Source organism: Protomyctophum parallelum (genome assembly GCF_964188405.1).
Source record: "Protomyctophum parallelum genome assembly, chromosome: 6".
NCBI lineage: Eukaryota > Metazoa > Chordata > Actinopteri > Myctophiformes > Myctophidae > Protomyctophum > Protomyctophum parallelum.
In genome coordinates this window covers 21936209-21956357 of record NC_139701.1, presented here as the reverse complement: position 1 = coordinate 21956357, position 20149 = coordinate 21936209, and the positions used below count along the sequence as shown (strand labels likewise).

Sequence of the window (20149 nt, the reverse complement as noted above, 5' to 3'; positions counted from 1 at the left end):
AGCTCACCACCACCGCTTTCTATTTTGGATTCAGTAGTCGACTGGTCAGGCACGGGGAAAGATTTTTGTCCCGACCCAACACAAACATTAAATGCCATTGACAATGAATGGAGAATTTACTTCATGTGTCTGAGCAAATGATGATGTACGAATACGATGATAAGAGCGCCCCTCACTTTTCACACGGGTGTGATTTTTATTTGATAATTGCAGTCGAGCCGAAACACCACAACCCGCCAGCTCCAACCACCACATTCGTCCTGTAGGCAATCTAAGGTTTAACCTCAAACAAATTGCAAGTTGCAACACAAACTCTTTCAACTTATTTTTACCTATTTTTCATAAATATGGCACCAATAACATATCAAAAGTCCTAAGAAATCCAAGTAGGGGAACATATTGAAAAATGCCAAAATAGGTTTCCCCCATTGACGGCCATGTTAAACAGTGGTTTAAACATGTCAAACATGTTTTCTTGTCTAATTTCCACACAAAACTTAACCATTCAAGTGCCATTTCTGTAGGGCGTGTAGGCTATTATGTTTACAGTATGCACTCTGTATGTTCATTTCATATGCATTAATATTATGTGAAGTAAAATGTGATTTTGTTGATGGAATGCACTGCATTGTCTGTATGAAGGAATAATTATGTTTATCATCATCATTATCATTGTAGTCATCATTATCATAATCATCATAAGACCATTTCGTTTTTGTATTACTAAACCCCAAAATAGGAACTTAACTTTAACTGTGGTATGTAGCCTTTACTGTGGACCACATCCAATATGTCCAATAGTGGTAGGCTACCATCACTCAAGCTACTCAAGAGGATCTGATGTATTGTCACTGTCAGATGTCCAGCTTAACATCATATAGCCATACCATACCCTCATCAGTCATATTTCTGGGCTTTCCTTGCCAGGGTGACTGGGTGAGGGTAGCAGCCTCCCATCGATGGCTGGTGTCATAGGCTACTGTCATCTCATGAGAAGTGGACCGGCAGGTTGAACACATGGGTGGGCTTCAGGCAACCAGCTATGATGTAAAGGGAGCTGTTGATGGCAACGTTTTTGATTGATTGATTGAAATCTTTATTAACAGTTTGTAGAATTTACAGTACATTTTAAGCACGAACTCAATACAAAGACTGTCAACTGTGAGTGGACGACCCAATTAAGCATTACACTTGTTTACAACAGGGTCCACATTGTTCAATTCATCAAAACATTTAAAGACATACAAACATTTAGAGACATACAAATAGACATTTCTCTGTAGGTAAAGAACAGAACAGGAATTCATCATATGGGGAGCAAAAAAAGGGAAAAGATACAATATACAGTGAGGGAAAATGGGGGGGGGGGGGATTCAGATTTTACAGAGGCCAGTTTCGAAATGCAGCCATCCGTAGGTGCCCTTTGAGAGCGGTTTTGAAGGAGTCAAGGGATTCACATGTCTTAATGACTGTTGGTAGGGCGTTCCACATTTTGGTGGCATAGGAGCGAAAAGAATTTAGTCCCTTGTTTGTGCCGAATCTGGGTTGTACATGGTTTGTTGCACTCCCTCTGGTGTTGTGGGTGTGGACTTCGTTTACATTAAGGAAGTATTTAGACAGGTACATGGGTATCTTGGTGGTATATCGAATCTTGTGGACCAGACCCATTGCAAGATGCTGTACTCTGTCGTCGACCCTAAGCCATCCCAGCCTGTCAAAGTGGGCAGGGGTGAGGTGGGTTCGGGGGGTGAGGCCAAGTAGGAGTCTGACCAGTTTGTTTTGAGAGGTCTGGAGCCTTGTTTTAAGGGCCTTTGAGGTGCTGTGGTACCAACCTTTTTGACATTCGGCACTTGGATGGGGCGCTGCATTTGGCTGCAGAGAAGACCCAGGGCTTTTCTTGGTGGCGACTCACCGCGCAGGTCATGCAGTGAGACACTCTGAGTCTGACCGTTTGTGGGGGGTCAAAACATTTTGAAAACAACAATAATAATATTAATATAAATTTCTTAGGACTTTTGATATGTTATTACCAACATATTTATGAAACAAAAAAGTTGAAAGCGTTTGTGTTGCAATTTGTTTGAGGTTGACCCCCTTTTTTCTTAGATTGCCTATACTTTACGGTTGCTTTACAAAAGTTTACATTGTTTGCCATTCTTCCTGCCCTCCCCGCGCTCTTTCAGATCTATACAAGCTATCAACGCGTCGCATTTGACACTTGCTTTGGCAATGTAAACGTATGTTCTCATCCTAAAGCTCCTTTGAATTGAAATTGAATTGATAGCTTGTAGATCTGCTATTTTTTAGCCAGCGACACCCTCCCGCACTATTCCCCGGCCTCCCGATTGGACGAAAATCCCGCGAGCCTCTCTTCCGATTGGACAGAACACGGCATGGGCGTTTCGCTGCCTCTCGAGCGTTCTTCCGGCTTTACATGTTTGGTGTCGAAAAAAGAGAAAAGAAGAAGACGAATGGAAAAACTGTAGGAAAAAAATCAAAACAACGCGAGCCATTCCTGAACTAAATTACGGTAACGCACGAGCGTGTGTTGATATTTATGTATGTTTGTTTTTATGTCTCATCGAAAGTGTCGCCGCTGGAAGTTGTGTGTGGGGGATATTTTTGTTGTTGTTGCATTGCATGAAACGCAGTCACACAGTGTTAACGACTGTAAACGTTAGCTAGGCTAACATGCTAACGCGCTACTAACCCCACCACAGAGTGGTTCTGCTAGTGTGGTTTATGTGAAAGATTGGACCGGCTTTTTAAACACCCATGTTTAAACACCGTTGATCTAAACGACTCGTCCCGTGGTTCTTGACGGCTCACGCTTATCTACATAGCGTTGCAGTTACACGACCAGTTGTGTGTCCTAGTATTTACGTTGGCTAAGAAATCTGCGCCTAAACGGCGAGTTCTCTTGTCTCCTAAGAGCATTTTACCAATATGAAATCCTCTCAACATCAGCTACTCCGTCTCTGTCTAGTAACCAATCTGACGTGCTGCTGCTTACGCCTAGATGATGTTCGAAAATGTCCATGACATGTCTCCCCCACCCCCCTCAACACTGCCGGCTCCATATAGCGCTGGCGATAGCCAGCGTCAATGTTAATGTTAACGCTGTTTGTGTTCTAGGGCCAGGCCATTTATTGCCAGAAATGAGCTCCCAGCAATTCCCAAGACATGGGATGCCTGCCAACAGTGGAGGAACACCCCAGATCACTGGTAGTGGAAACATGGTTACTGTGAATCAACCATCCAACCAAACGGGTATATGAAGAAAAGTAGAACAAACACTGCATTGTTTGTTTTAAATTGGAGAGGAATATAACTTTCTCAGCCATGGAAATGGCTATGAAACATATCTAAAACGTCCTTGTCTTCCGTTAGCTGGGGGTGATATGGAGAGCGGCCGTGAAGCTGATCATGGACCACATGATCATCATCCGAGTGGGGCAGGAGGAACCATGATGTTCAGAGATGACAAGCAGGAGACTGTGGTGGTCAGACCTTACCCGCAGGTCCAGGCACATGGCCAGCAACAACAAGGTCTTCCCCAGGCAGTGCCCATCCAGCCTGGTGCCCCTGTGGCTGTGCCAGCCCCTCCTATCCACCTGCCACAGGGCCAGCCTACAAGCCTCACCGAGGGACAAATGAAGGTTAGACATGTTTGTCTTGTATGCTTGGCAGCTAGAAGGTGTAAATCCAGGCGATTGGTTGATATATTAGACCGAGGGGGGGAATTGTATAGATAATTTTCTTGTCTTACAATGCTTTTTTGAAGGCTGTCTTGAAGTCGCCTATGCCAAGTCGTCTTATTGCCCCAGCACCAGCTTCCAACCAGGGCCATCTTCCTATACCTCCGAAGGTGCCTGGTCACATCACTGTCACCCTGGAGAGCAGCATTGCTCCAACCCCTTCCATTCCTGTGGCAACTATCAGTGGTCAGCAGGTAAGCTCACTGTGTGATATATGTTGTTAGCAATTTTGCCCGAGCACTTCTGTATGTCCTCACAAAATTAGACCAATGCAATCACAGCTCATGCCACTACATGTATGACATATAAGAGCAAGTTAACAGTGCCCCAGTGTAACTCGCCGTGGTGCAGAACAGACAAGACACACCACCAAATGGCACAGAAGTGAATGATTCAGCAGTCAACTGAAGACTGCATTGTGATTTGTGTGGCGTTGTTCACGAGCCAAACACCTAGTAACTTGTGATCAACAGCTAAACACTGTAATTGCACTCTATTCCTTGTTTTCGTCCAAGTACTGACGTTACTGGTTTTGGGTGTGCTTCAGGGTCACTCCAGTAACCTCCATCACCTGATGCCAGCAAATATCCAGATCATTAGAAGCAGTGCCCCAGCTCTGCAGATCGGGGCCCCCTCTGTTCCTCCTCAGACGTTCACCTCCCACTTACCCAGAGGTATGTGTAGTGTAAAGCCTGTGTTGTGCGGTTGTCGTGCACCAAAAATAGCCGACCAACAAGCTCACAATGCAATGTGTTTGGACATTGTCGTTCAGCTATTTTCGGTGTGCAACACTGATGTAAATCATGCCCCAACAGTAACAAGTATGAAACCTTTTTTCTAGTAATGACTGCCTGATCACAGTTGTTGTTGTGTTTGTCCTGTAGGGGCTGCTGCTGCAGCTGTGATGTCAGGCAACAAAACTGTCCTGCGGCCAGCATCTGGTGCAGGCGCCGGCCCCGGGCAGCCCACTGTACAACATATCATCCACCATTCTATTCAGGTGCGTTCCTCTTTTCAGAACAAAGTAATGCATTTGTGTTCTTAGAGAAACAGAATAATAATAATATCATCCGTCATCTTTGCACAGTCCCGTCCTGCTGTGACCACCTCGACAGCTGTGCTGCCGACGGTGGTGGCCCCTATATCAGCAACCAGAACACAGTCTCCCGTTATCAATCCAACAGTCTCACACTCTGCAGAGATGGTGCATGGGTAAGTACTGTTAAAAGTCATACTAGGGGCCCGGACGATTAGCTCAACTGTCCGGGCAGCTAGGCTGCCAAGCCAGCCAGACGGCGTGCCGCGGGTTCGACTCCCGAGCCCGATGGCCTTTTCCCACTTGTCACTCCCCATCTCTCTCCCCCTTTCCTGTCTGTCTACTGTTCCCTATCAATAAAGTCATAAAAAGCCAAAACAAATCTTAAAAAAAAAAGAAAATCATACTTGGATCAGGTTGAATTGTATGACCTTCATGTCTGGGGGATATAATGTATCATTTTGAGAGTCAGGATATAAGTAGCCTGTGATGCTTTTTAAATCAGGATTAAGATTAAGATTTTTTGCTAACTTTAATGAACCTCTGTTTCGAGTTGGTGTTTTATTTTACGCCCACAAAGACCAACCATTCACTTCTGCATTCAATGAGCCATTATATGACTGTTTTACCCACGATGAAGACAGATGTTGAAGTGTTTATAAACTCTTGCAGGCGCCCAGGTCTAACCATCCACACCCCTCCTGCCACCATCAGTATCCAGAGGCCTCAGTCATCTCGTGACGTCCCGGCCACACGTATCACTCTGCCTTCACACCCGGCCATCGGGGCTCCAAAGCCACAGCCTCCACACACCATGACACAGGTCAGACCTCCCACGATGAAGACGTTTAATGTCTGCTTTTATGTGTGGTCGTGCGCTGTGTAATGCAACAAAAATAGCCAATCTAGAAGCTCACAGCGCATTGTAGGCAGCTCGTTGTGAGCTTGTAGCTTGATTATTTAGCGGCTGTTTTTGGTGTGACGCAAGCACGCAACCAAGGATAAATCAAGTTTAAGCCTGTCATTAAAATAATCTTTTTCTTTTTTGTCCCATAGAAATCAATATTCAGTTCTGTGACACCTGTAGCTGCAGCAACGGTGGCGCCCATAGTTGCTACTAACACTGTGCCATCAACTACCACAATAGGTATGGACTAGGTATTCCAATATCCAGAATGGATGTGACAACTGTCTTGTGACATTTGTGTTAAAGGACCATACCGTTGTCAATACATGTTCACAGGAAAAGAGGAACTAACCAGGTGCTCAACGGAGATGGCAAGACGGATCAAAACGGGATCAAGACATAGATCCCGTTTTGATCATAGATAGGCACTCAAAGTTAAAAAATGAGGAACGCCTTTATTAAATTAAAAAGGCAACTGCCAGCATGTTTCGACCTACAAGGTTTTCATCAGGGCGAGAATGATCACAGCTGGTCAGAGCTTCAGTCATAATTTATATTGTACATTTACATAGTAGACCATCTTCTAATATTGGACGAGAGATGCCATGTTTAATACGTCGATGGATGTTTGAATTTCCCTTACCATGTCTATGGGATCTTTAATGTTTGTTTGTGTATGTTGTTGTTTGTATAGAACACTTGTGATGTAAAACGTTTGTCAGTCAAGTCTATGCACCTATGATATAAATCTTTGAGTCTATGGACTTTAATGTTTGTTTAGGCCGTAACGTAGGACGTCATGTGTCCAATATAAATACTAGACACCACTAACCTATATCCACTCTGAATAGTAATGGATCTAACATTGAACCTAAACCTAAAACTAAGACATAACCCGTATAACCCGATTCTGTGTTGTTCCTCTGTCTGCAGGCGGCGTGCCTCACTCCCAAATGACCAGCAACACCATTGTCACCATGACTATGGCCTCACATTCCTCACACGCTACCGCAGTGACCACCTCCACCATCCCAGTCGGTAAGGTCCACCTTCAGGCAGGCTCATCGTTAAAAAGCATTATGAAACATTCTAGATCCCACAAGGGTGAAATTGGGGAGAACTATTGTGTTTATGTTACAGTTGACAAGTACAGCATTGTGATCTGATCTGAATTCAGAAGTGAAACATTTTCCATTCATAACCTGCTAACTTACCGTCTCTTTTCTGTGGCGTGCAGCCAAAGTGGTCCCACAGCCCATCCACCCCACCTCCCCCCGTGTCCAGCCCGACTACCCGGGAGAGAGAGCCAACCTCATCCCCATCTCAGGCCATCGCTCCTCTCCTAACCCGGTCACCATGGAAGCCAGAAGCGACAACCGGTGAGCTTCGGATGTCTCACGCTCGCTCACGTCCAAGTGACTTTTAGATGATGAGTTACAGACCTGACGACAGACCAGGCAATCCATTTCCATTGGTTGGCATTGCATTAATTATGGCCGTGCGAGTATTGACTACTCTGTATTCGCATGCTGAATACAATGCTTGCGAAAAGAGCACTCTTATCATTGTACATCATCATGACGTAAAATAGACTGTCTGTTTGCTCAGACACTATGATGTAAAATTGTCCATTCATTGTCAATGGGAATCTAATGTTTGTGTAGGACAAAGTTTGTACACACACACACAAAATGAACACTCAATGAATTAGAATATTTAGTAAAAGTTTGTTTTCTTCCGTAATATAATTCAAAAAGTGAAACTTTAATATATTCTCAATTCATTGTACGTGAAGTATTTAAAACCTTTTGTTTTAATCTTGATGATTATGGCATACAGCTCATGAAAATCCTATCTCAATGAATTAGAATATTTTACGAGACCACAAAAAAAAAAACGAGAAATGTATCTGAAAAGTATATTTATGTATGTCAGTCAATACTTGGTCTGGGCTACTTTTGAACAAATCATTTCATCAATGGGGCGTGGTATGGAGGTGATCAGCCAGTGGCACTGTTGAGGTGTTATGGAAGCCCAGGTTTGCCGTAAATTAATTTGTATTGTTCAGTCTTACAGTATGTCTCACACCTTCCTCTTGACAATACAACCTGAACCTAGATTCTCTGTGGGGTTCAGGTCAGGCCAGTTGGCTGGTCAGTTAAGCACAGTAATACCATGGTCAGTACACCAGTTACTAGTAGTTTTGGCGCTGTGGGCAGGTGCCAAATCAAGCTGGAAAGGTAAATTAGCATCTCTATGTAACATACTGAATTGAATGCACAGACATGGTTTAGTTGCTGTTTGCTGATGTCTTGTGTTTTTATTCTGTCCGTTTTCTCCTCAAGGCCGTCTGTCCCTGTGCAGTTCCAGTACTTCTTACCCACCTACTCCTCGTCTCCATACACCTACACCCCCATCACTAGCTCTGTATCCACCATCCGCCAGTATCCTGGTAAGCTGCATGTTTGGCCTGGTTTCTATCCCTTCGGAGTTTGAATCAAACTGTTCTAGTTTAAAGGGAGCCGAAGCCTAAAAGCTCACTCAATAACTCTATTGTAGTGTATGTAATTGCATGCAATTTGCGTATCGGGAACTCTGTATGTATTTGGACAGTAGCACATTGTTTGGTGTTCTGGCTCCGTGCTCATTACTTGAGAAAAGACACAAGCATGGAAGTTAAAAATGGAGGCTATCTGCTTTGACTTGGGGGTAATTTTAGCCACATCAAATCAGCAGTCAAGCGGTAGTAGTAATTTTCCATGCATTGAATCTTCATTTTCCCACATGAATTGATACAAGTCTCCCATTGTAGAATAGGAACATGGAATGTCTTAATATTCAAGAGATAAACAAATCAATAGCCATCTTTTGAACAGTTACACAATTGAGGTTAACAGCAGAACACAGATAGATTTTATTGTTCTCTATTATATACTTGCCTGCGTTTTAATCCCTGTGTCTTCTCACTCAGTTACTCCACAAGCACCGAGCTCAGCAATGCCCACCCCAGCCGGAGTGGGCGTGGCCACCACCGTCCACCTCAACCCCATGCAGCTGATGGCTGTGGACCGGATTGGTCTACAGTCTGCACAAATCAGCACCCAAGGGATCCAGCCTGCACCAATTGCCTCGCAGGGCATTCAGCCTGCTCCGATCGGGGTGCAGGGTCTGCACACGTCCGCATCAATCACCACACAGGGAATACAGCAGGCACCTATAGTCACCCAGCAGCAGCAGCAACCACAGACTGAAGCCAAACCTCCTGGTAATTACTGGAAGTAGTGGCCGTCTCGATGTTGACGTGAACAACAGTTCAACGTGAACACAGTTATTTACAATCTGCTTTCTGCTCCTTCCAGGGGTTGTTTTGCCTGACGGCTTCGTGGCCAGCCCCATCAGCACTGCGTTCAACTCCACCCAGCCGGTGGCCACCATGGTGCAGGCACATGCCCAGGTAGGAGCAGGAGTAGGAGGAGCTCCCACACTGGTCTCCTCCCCCCGGCCCAGCATCCTCCGCAAGAAGCCCACTAATGAAGGGTGAGTCACTTTACTGTCTATTAATGCTGAGCCATTGATAAAGATGGACTATATATCAAATTAATGCTTATTATAAAATCTAAATATTTTCCAGACTTTTTGAGAATAGAGAACGGAGCATTAGGGCTGTCAACTAATATTCCAAAATTAAATGATTACATAAAACGTTTTTGTTTCGTCCAGCTTTGAGAGTTTGTGTAAACAATGCCATTGACAATGAATACTGAATAGCCAGTTTAGAGTGTTTGTCCTAACACGAACATTGAACACATAACGCATACATCTTCACACGGGTGCCAAAGTTGATCTTGGTGTGTGGCCACCCTGTCATCTGTTGTCTTTGACTTACTCTATGATGTATGACTTCAAATATGGGCAAGATTTGGCCTTCCATTGAATCAAATTGAATTTGAAAATTAAAGTTAAATATTTCAAAAAGTATTAAATACAAAAGTATTTCTGTGGCCTACTGCCATTGTGCACTAGAAACCTAGCTCTGGACACGCAGACAGACCGACCTCTTATAGATAGACTTCTGCAGAGCCACGCCGTTAAAAAAGCACTACTACAGCAGCTGTCTGTCTCGCGAGTTCTTGTGTGGGCCCGACCCACTGCACTGGATGTACTGCATGACAGCAAGGACAGGAGCCACACAACGTCACGTTGCGTGCATTGAACATGAAATGTAGGTCAAGCTGAAACGATGAATAATTCAACAACCACCTTGTGGTAATGATGGCAGAGTTCACAACCCAGCTCGACCACAGAGAGCGTGACTTGCATTCAGATCAATCTAACAAGTCCCCTTTGGAAACACCTTACATTTTGGTCAGTACTTTGTTTAATTATATTTTCCTTGACATTATAAATATAACATAACTGTTTAGACAAAAGGTATCCTTCTTTGCAGACTTGAAAATAAAATAATCCAATTTAATAGTTTATTTGATGATGAGCTAGGCAAATAAATAACAGGAGCCTTGCTCATCATCAAATAAACTATTTAATTTTTCACCAAAGACGGAGGGCCTTGGATTCTTTTATTTTCAAGTCTGCAATTTACACTTTGACAATCAGTACAACTTGGAGGAAGGATACCTTTTTGTCTATATGGTTTTACCTGTATCACCAAAGAGCACCCATCTAAGAGACACGAACAGATCCCTGCAGCGCTTCCATTCCTCTATTTCTATAACATAACTGTTGTTCCATGTTTACCTTGTGGAGCTTTAATTTCTCACAACACAACATAGATCTTGCTCCAAGGAGACAGCGCCTTAAGGTGCGTTCAGACTTGGACGGTTAGAGCAGCGCGATTACATACAAAGTCAATCCAAAGACGAGAATTGTGCGAACGGGCACGGCGCAACCTGCAGTGGTACAAACGGGACGAACTGAGGCGCTATATATATTCAGGTCTGAACGCAGCTTAACATCAACCGTCATTTATGTGTCATTTACAGTCATTTACCGGAATTAGTTTTTCGGTATAGGACAGAATTTTGTTTGTTTTGAAATGTGTAGATATGCACATGATCTTTTAAAAGACTTGTTCTTGTTAAAAACGTTATTTCTCTTTATGGACAAGATATATGTGAATGGTTTGAACCGATTTCTTTTAAGAAAGACTATTGTCATTTTGGGTCAACTTTGACAGGATTGTAGAGTAGACCTGCTGATGACTGAACAAATATCTGTCTTTCTGCTGTTGCATTTTTTCAGTTGTGTTCGCAAGAACCTCATCCCAGCCCAGCCCAATGACGCCAACAGCGGCCGCATGGAGAGCGCTGTGCGAGGGGCAGGATCTCCACGGCCAGCAGGGTGAGTTGACCTGTCACCTTGTCCAGTGTGGCGTCCGGGGACACCCTGGATCCTTAAGGTTGTTCCAGGTGGTCCCCAGCAAACTTAGTTAATATAGTGTCAAAATCAGTTTAACCACTTTAACTCTACATGCAAAGTAACTCACAATGCATCAAGATGCATTATGAGTTTATAGATCTTCTATTTTATTAATATAATATAATAATTTTTTTAACCCATTACTACCGGGAAAAAATTTGCAAATCTATGATTTATTTTTAAACACACACACACACTAGGGCATAAACGACTTGAGATTTTTCTAAGTCGACTTGTCAGACGGCAAAGTCGAAGTTGTATCGATAAATCATTTTATGCGGCGGGGGGGGTCTTAACAGGGGCGGGTGGAGGTGCCGCGCGCGCCGCTCAGATACGGAGCATGTCAAACAAAGCACTGCGCATTCAGTCAGTGGCCTCTCCAATATGACACAGTGCATGTATCATCTATATCAGAGGTTCCCAAACACCGGTGCCGGTCCGCGGGACACGTGCCACTGGTACGCGAGAGGGGAATTCCAAGTTTTGCGTCGTTTAAAAATCCATTTGAAAACACTGAGAAAAGAGGACAAACACCAGACCTGATGGCCGTTGCGCGTATAGCGCGACACTCAATCACCCATTGGAATGCAAATGCTTGCCTTTCAGGCTGCCTTTATATGATCCTATACTCGTCTCTTTGAAAACGCTTCTGATTCTGATTGTGGGTGGGGCGGACGGACGACGGGGACCGAACGGCGGTGAAAAGTTGACTTCACTGACTGATTTATATAAACGGTTTTGAAACTTCCATGTTGCGTAGCACTGTCCAATCTTTGGTATCTTTGGCAGCAGCAGCTGTATAGGCTATTTTGTCACGATCGCGTTAATGAAACCAAACGCTACACGCGGTGCCGGTACAGGATTATTATTTCATGTGAATCATGTCAAAATGAAAAGATTGTTATCCAGGTAAAGTAGTGGTATTGGCACACAGCGCAGCAGCAGCACAGCGGCCCGAGAACACAATAAGAGATATAACATTATTATTCTCCTCCTCCTCCAACAACATTTTAGTTTGTTACTTATTTTCTGAGCCATGCAAATAAACAACAACCAGCACTGACCGGAGACGGAGAGGTTCATGTGCGTAAAGCGTAACCAGAAACAAGACAGTCATTGCGTCAGCACGGATGTAGCCTCGGAAACCCAGACGTTATATTTCCAGCACGGAGGTGAGGGGGGTATCGTTTGGGGGTAACGTTTGCGTGCTTCTATCTGTTACTTCTCTGACACAGCGCAGTTCAAACTCCAAATTCAGCCAGTCAATAGTGGGACACTGCGCGCTGAGAGCCACATACACACAGCTGCATTTGGTTTTTAATTAAGGGCGCGTTCTGAATGCAATGCAATGCAACCTAATAGGCGAGTGCATATGTAAAGGGAAAGAATGACTTCTGTCCGTGACAATAATCAATGCTACAGTTTGAATTCTGTACACTACACACGCAGTGACGCACACATAGAGCAAAAAATATGATAAATATGAAATGTTTCTTTTTTTTTTTTTTACTTTCGACTTATTCTAATCCGAATCGACTCGTGATAATTAATCGATAAATCGATTTTTTGATGAATGCCCTAACACACACACACACACACACACACACACACACATATATATAACGGCGATAATTACACAATAGTTTCTTATGTGGGTCGGCGGCCAAATAAATTGACCTGAAAACGTCTGAGAACTACTGTCTGTAATGCCCTCTATATCTCCCCCCTCTCTCTCTTTCTATGTTTCTACCTCTCTCTCTCTCCCCCCTCTCTCTCTCCCCCCTCTCTCTCACTCACTCACTCACTCACTCACTCACACTCACACACACACATATATGTTTCTACCTACCTCTCAGGGTGAAACCCAAAGCGGAGATACACATGGCCATGGCGCCCCCTGTCATGGTGGCCGTGGAGGCGTTGCCCTCCCAGGGAGGGGAGCAGCAGCAGGCTGTTTCGTCCCCCGCCCAGCAGCACCTCTCCCAGGCCATCCCCACCATGCTGGCTCCCCCTGGGCCCGTGCCTCCCTCCCAGCCCTCCACAGTGCTCTCCGCCTTGCCGGCAGCCATGGCTGTCACTCCCCCCGTCCCTGCCTCCATGGCCAACACGGTGGCGTCTCCCACACAGCCTGCCGCTAGCAGCACTGCAGCATGCGCCGCCAGCTCCACCTGTGCAGACATGAAGATCAAGCAGGAGGCTGAGCCTATGGACACCTCCCAGCCAGGTACAGATGGTTTTCGTGGTGGATTGTTATGGGTTGCAAGTTGCAACAGTAAATCGCATGGAAATGATTTAATCGATTATAAATACAAAAATATTTTAATGGAATAATCAATTAATAATCCATCCATCTTTTGGGATTTTCTGTATAGGTGAAACGTTTTAAAACAAAACAACAACAAACAAACAAAATGGCATGTAGATCTACTATTTCACTATTTTTGTACGACACAATAAAATAACGCTAATGTGGATAATCAGTATCTCAGAAGAAAATGTGATTTATTCTCCCCTTATATTGTTATAAAAACACAATAAGCAAACTTTCTGAGTTATTTCTTTAACCCATTCTAGACGGGAACCTTTTGGTGTTTTGACTAAGCATTATGTTATACTTTAGCTATTGAAAAATAGCAGATCCACAAGCTCATGTAGGTCTGCTATTTTTGAAAAATCGTAAAAATGCGGCACAAATCTTTCAATATATATTCTTTCAGAGCAAACTTTTTTTTTTTTTTACGTCTGGCCTAAATGGGTATATATTCGTGACATTTCTCTCACGCACAGGTTCCAACGCAAACCTACCATTGGCCCCACTGCTCACCGCGGCCCAGGCCTCCTCCCTGAGTGGCCCAGCGTCAGGGGACATGATCCCAGGGGCCTCGCCCAGGAAGAAGCCACGCAAGCAGCAGCACATCATCTCCACGGAGGAGAGTGAGATGGTGGAGACCAACAGCACCGACGAGGAGAGAGCCACCAACAGGCCCCTCACCGGCAGGGCCGAGAGGCGAGAGTCACCACCCAGGGAGTATGTGGGTATGTAGACCAGCTGCGCCACTTGAAGCAATCTCTTATGCACACTCGTTAATTGTGAATGAAGAATCCAAAAACAAAGAGAATAGTGAAGTCATTGGGGGTGATTCTTTTCCCCCATTGTATTCAAGCCATCACTGGGTGAGTCATTAATATAACTTAGCGTAGTAGAAGCTGTTCGGTTGGTTGACCTTGTTTGTTTTTATGCGTGTTCCAGATGAGGAAGGCGTGCGTTATGTTCCAGTCAGGCCGCGGCCACCTGTCACCCTGTTGCGTCACTATCGTAACCCCTGGAAGGCAGCCTACCACCACTTCCAGAGATATAACGACATACGGGTTAAAGGTAGGTCAATTGGCCATGTGCTGAGCCTTAACTGGAGCTCGGCCGATGTAGTCTACCTAAAACCGGACGAAATCCTCGCGTGCGTGCACTCGCACGCGGTCTTTATGTGCATCGCTGTGTAAAATGCGATGTTTGGGGCTTGATTAGAGCTTAATTTGACTTAGTTATTCAAATAAACGATGATCGCTTAGCATCCCAGACATCCGACTGTGTAGCACAGTGGAGAAAACTAGCAAATGTTGTGATCACGTGGACAGGAAATGACATCGCCAGATTCGCTGGCGATGTCAGGACTCACACCATCAGGACTAGGTATAATACTATAGGATTACCGTGTTAGAATGAGATATAGGGTCGTTTGCAAGAATTTAAGTTTATTAAATAAAGCTTAGTTTAGTGTTAATCATGGATTTGTTGATCAAGGATTAATTTTAATTTGAGTTGTGTTGCACCACTTAATTTTAAGCATTGCTTAAAACTGTTTAGTAGCCATAAACGTCAACACGTTTAATTGCCTATTAAGTAATGGATGCCACGGACGTCAAGACGTCTTCCCTTGGGAATTAAAAAAAATAATATATATTTTCATCCATATTTTGAAAATTCCTCTAATCTGGTGTACAGGTGATGACATGCACATTACATGCATAATAGAATTACAAATTCTTTGTTTCTTTATAATGGAAGAATTGGCACTCAAAGCCTAAACTGGTGACCACCAGGTGGCGCTGAAACAGATCTGTGATTAAATCCTTAACCTGTTATTAATATATTAAACTGTCATTAAAACTTTAAACTGTGATTAATTCATGGATTAAACAGAACTTTGTTGTGTGTCCGCCATCTTGGTTTTGCGCTGTGAATAAACAGCAGCAGTCGTGAGCATCATTAGCGTTACTATTTCATTCATATTTGAGAATGTTTAAATTAAATTATAGTGCCTGCAGCAAAAATATATATAATAATAAAAAACGTCTCGCTCGCAAAAAAAAACAGCAGACGTATAAACTCAGAGCGCGTCACTCTGTGGTGCCTGGTAGGTTTATAGATCTGTTCTGTCGATCACACACACCACCACTTCCTCCGATAGTTTCCAAACAACAACAAACATGTAGAGGTATATATGCTGCCATGTTGTTTTCATTTAAACCACCTCCTGCTGGTTTAGAATTAATCCCTTATTGATACTTAAATCAAAGTTTAAAGTAGTGGTGCAACAGGATTGACATTAATCCAGGTATACTGTGAAAATTAAAACCAAGATTAAAAAAACAAAACCAACCGCATTAGTGAAAACTAGTTTTAAAGTTTGGTGCAACTGGATTCATAGATAAACCTTGATTTAAACCAGATTAAGGCTTAATCTCTCTTGGTGCAAATGGCCCTATATCTATTAAAGTCATAATTCAATAAAATAACCTTAATAACCAAACTGAATAGGCTTTATAGTTGAAGTGCTTCAAAATAAATAAATAAAATAAAATCACACCCGTGTGAACTGAGTGGTGCAACCCCCCCTCCCTCCCCTTTTATCTCTCATTAGCAGGCAACAGTACAGCACTATCTCTCTCTCTGTTTCACAACTGCGCCCCTACTGGTACTGGTAATAGTCATGCTCATTAACGTCACATACATAGGTGAACGAACACGGACATTGCTGTTCCTTGGAGTGGTTGCACCACTCAAAAATGCTGTGCCAGATCGCAACACACTGTGAGCTTGTAGGAAGAAAATGAACGATCCTACAAGCAGCCCTACTAATAATATTTGAATGAATGGTGGTGATTTTTGTTTTTCCACAGAGGAGAAGAAAGGCTCATTACAAGACATGGCCAATCAGAGAGGAGTGGCATGTCGAGCACAAGGCTGGAAAATCCACCTGTGTGCTGCACAGCTCCGGCAGCTGGTGAGTATTAGCTGTGTGTGTGTGTGTGTGTGTGTGTACTGTACATGTGTGTGTGTGTGTGTGTGTGTGTGTGTGTGTGTGTGTGTGTGTGTGCGCACACTAGGCCAAGAATATCTGGACAAACAACATAGTTGGCGGTCTGAATGCTCTGATGAGTACAGGAGTATTATGTGGGATAGCTTGTGTTTATTTGGGATCTGGTGTAGAGGGAAGCGCTCGCGCTATTCAGAGGAATTGATATCTTATTTTGATTGTTTGCTACGGACAGTTGATACAGAATTAGAACCCTGGCTGATCACATTTGTTCTTTTGAATTATTTTTGTTTATTAAATCATCAGTTCTGCAACACGGACTCCTTTTTCTTTATAGCATAGAAAGAGAGCATAAGGATTACTCCGGAGAGGAGAGACACGGTGGTTATATATGTTTGTCTTGTCCACAGTCCAGTTTAGAGCATGATGTGTACAGCAGACTGTCCACCCTCCAAGAGGGCCTGATTCCAAAGAAGAGAGCAGGCTCAGACGATGACCTCCATCGAATCAATGAGCTCATACAGGTCAGTGGAAATTACCTTATCATGGTCACTTTGCTATGTGCTTTATGCCATTATTAATATTATTATTAATACTATCTGACATATTCTGCTGAGCAGCTGTTTAAAGCTTCACCGATTAAGGAAACAAAAAAATGGGGAGCTTAGTTAGCCCCTTACTATGTGAAAGCCCCCTGTGTACTAGCAGGCCTCCTCCCAACTGTTGCCATCTGGCATCACCTTTGAGTGTTATCTATATTGCTCATGTATTTACTTACTTAAGATATGTATCAATGCCGGGTTATAACTGGCTTTTGATGGTGACGTAATAAAGATAGGTTTCAGATTACATACATGTATACATAGACATTACCTTTAATTCACTCGACACTGAAACATATCCTAATTACATCACCATCGAAGGCCAGTTCTAACCTGACATTGAAACATATCTTAATTACGTCACCATCAACTTCAGTATATATACCTATACCAAGCATACGCACATAAAGAAGCCAGCCGACCACAGTATAGTACTTTCAACTTACAACTTACATACAGTACATGTATACATACATAGTTACCCGTTACCCAACCAATTTTGATAACCCAACTTTAGTATTTAATTTCAATGTTTTACAGAGAGACTGAGATTTGAAAGTTCGTAGCAGTCGACAATACCTGCACACTTGGCCTACTTGTGTGCAACGCGCAAGTAGGCACTCGACAGAGTGCAATTCTAGTTATTTGTATACATTTGGCAGCAATGTAGTTTTATTTATGAGAAGCAGAAGTCTTTAGAGTGTTATGAATGCAGAATGTTATTCTAAACACTTCTGAATGAATGACTTCAGAGCAGTCAACTCAAGCCGTGTCATTTCAACAGGGTAACATGCAGCGCTGTAAGTTGGTGATGGACCAGGTGACCGAGGCCAGGGACACCATGATGAAAGTCCTGGACCATAAAGACAAGGTCCTGAAGCTGCTCAACAAGAATGGCACCACCAAGAAGTCCTCCAAACTGAAACGGAAAGAACGTGCATGAAACGGGGAAACATGCTCCCTCCGTAGTGAAGGAGGAGCTTCTCACAATTGGGTGCTATGATTTGCTGCGCACAATCGCAGGCTCCCTCCCTAAATCTGCCTGGAGAGAAGGCAGAGAACAAGAGACGAGGAGGGTTTCAAGACCTCACAAAGCAGGAAAATCCCATCAGGAGTAGGTTCTCACTAAAAGACACCACGCTCTTTTCCTGAGCGCTGAGTCATCGTAGGTTGTACTGGACAGGCCAACTAGCCCTCCCTCTAAACATTATTTCTTATTCTGTTCTCTTTTTTTCCCCAATTTTGAAGACCCTTCCCCCAGAGACAATTTGTAGTAAAGAAAATGTTTTTGTTTTGTCTCTGCCTCTACTTCGAAGAGAATGTGTTAGAATATTAATGTAGAGTTCTATGAAATTTCACACTCCTCTATAGGCTATTGTGCTATGGAGTGGTCAATCTCGGATAAAGTTCGCCCTGTTAGCGGTAAATTTATTTCAGTTAAGGGAGTAATGCAATGTCTATCCTCTAGAGGATCTCAGGATGCTTGTGTTCACTTATGGAGCTAGAAGCAGCCAAATCGGCGAAAAATGAACCCTAGCGTCCCTATTATGGGCATGACGTAATAGGCGAGCATTTGACCAAAATGGCCGATGTACAAGCTTACAAGTTACAAGGTGTCATGACACATGGTGAGCTTGTAGATAGGCTATTATTGGCAAAGGGATTTGGTTTTACATTTTAGAGGGCTAAGTACAGACCCCGGTAATGAAGTACAGTATATAGAAACTATTTGGTTAAGTTGGACACAGTGTTACATGGAGTGAGGAATCTTGTCACAGAATTATTCTTTATCAAAACAAGCTACCTCAGGCGTATGGTACACTTGCGTCGAGGAAATTATATCATTCATATTCATAATTTACTGCATAAATGTTCAAGTTATTTTATGTTATTAAAGTAGAAATGTTTTTAGCTGAACAAGTGAAGGCAAGCACCCTCTAGTGGATAGAAGTGTAATTATTGGATGTCTTATGGAACTAAAACAATAATCTTAAAGGAATCCTTTAGTAAAACTGTTATACAGACTAATCTCAATCTTGACCATGTGCTCTTCTCATCAACCTGTGCCTTCATTTTTCGGTGTACTTGAGCTGGACAGAGAGTGTGAATGCTGTCCACATGCTTATACCCATCTAGAAAGATTTTATTGTGCAAAAAAAAGGTCAGATTATTTCATTTTTCTGAGAAGCGCCATTTTGATGTGCGGCTCTGATCAGGCAGGGAAAAGTCACTATTACTACTTGACATTCAAAAAATTCAAATTTAAAATATGATCTGTGTGGATTATTGAAAATAAATCTGGGGCGAACATTAGCTGAAAATAGCAGATCTACAAGCTTGCAGCGAGTCTCCGCTCAACTAAGTATAGGGTTTACGTTTAATAAGAAATACAACCCATAAGTGGAGACATCAAATTTGAATATACGAGAAAAGCTCTTAAATGGTAAATGTATGTGGTATTTGATAAAGACAAGATATTATATTATGCATTAATGCAGGGTTACTGATGACATTTCTTTTTTTCCCTATCAAACGGATATCATGTGTTGGCCACATTGTACATTTGCGTGCTTTCAGGTGCAAGTGCTTGAAAGCAAGAATGTTCTCGTGTAATTAGGATGGTGGAATGCATTGGTGTCCATGTAAAACACTGTACATGTGCTTTGTTTTTGTTTTGTTTTCCGTTGACTTTGCTCTTTTCAAGTTTTGTATACTTGATGAACCGTTATGTGCTGTGCGATGTGGCACTTCAACAGTGTACCAATAATGAGATGAAGTTAGGCTGGAGCATCCAGCTGTTGTACATTGTTTTCTGTCTGTGTAAGTATAGTAAAGCTACTTCCAACAATTCACGTCTAGTCTTTTGAAGGATTAATATCGAACAGTGGTTATCAAACCTTTTAATTTCAAGGACAGCCATAACTGATCCACTTGGTTCCCTTTATACACTTTCAGAGTTACACTACAACTACTTTGAGAACCACTGATGTATAGAATATTAATTTGGTCCTGGTCCGTGGCTCAGCGGTCCAGGCACCTTGGCAGATAGTCCGAGTCTGGCAGTGTGCTGCGGGCTTGACTCCTGATCCCGACGG

The 20149-nt window shown here is 43.1% G+C and overlaps 1 protein-coding gene across 1 annotated transcript; it reads left to right on the top strand.

Moving 5' to 3' along the window:
• The first annotated feature begins 2444 nt into the window (after window positions 1-2444).
• sap130a (Sin3A-associated protein a) lies at window positions 2445-19904 on the top strand. The gene is made up of 21 exons (XM_083767774.1): window positions 2445-2530; window positions 3136-3270; window positions 3391-3659; window positions 3785-3952; window positions 4306-4432; window positions 4643-4758; window positions 4846-4970; window positions 5467-5617; window positions 5851-5941; window positions 6635-6739; window positions 6939-7080; window positions 8047-8153; window positions 8673-8966; window positions 9061-9238; window positions 10961-11059; window positions 12994-13361; window positions 13925-14173; window positions 14388-14513; window positions 16316-16419; window positions 16863-16976; window positions 17839-19904. The coding sequence occupies exons 2-21, from the start codon at window positions 3159-3161 to the stop codon at window positions 17995-17997; spliced, it is 3204 nt and encodes a 1067-aa protein (XP_083623900.1). The 5' UTR covers window positions 2445-2530; window positions 3136-3158; the 3' UTR covers window positions 17998-19904.
• Window positions 19905-20149: the final 245 nt, after the last annotated feature.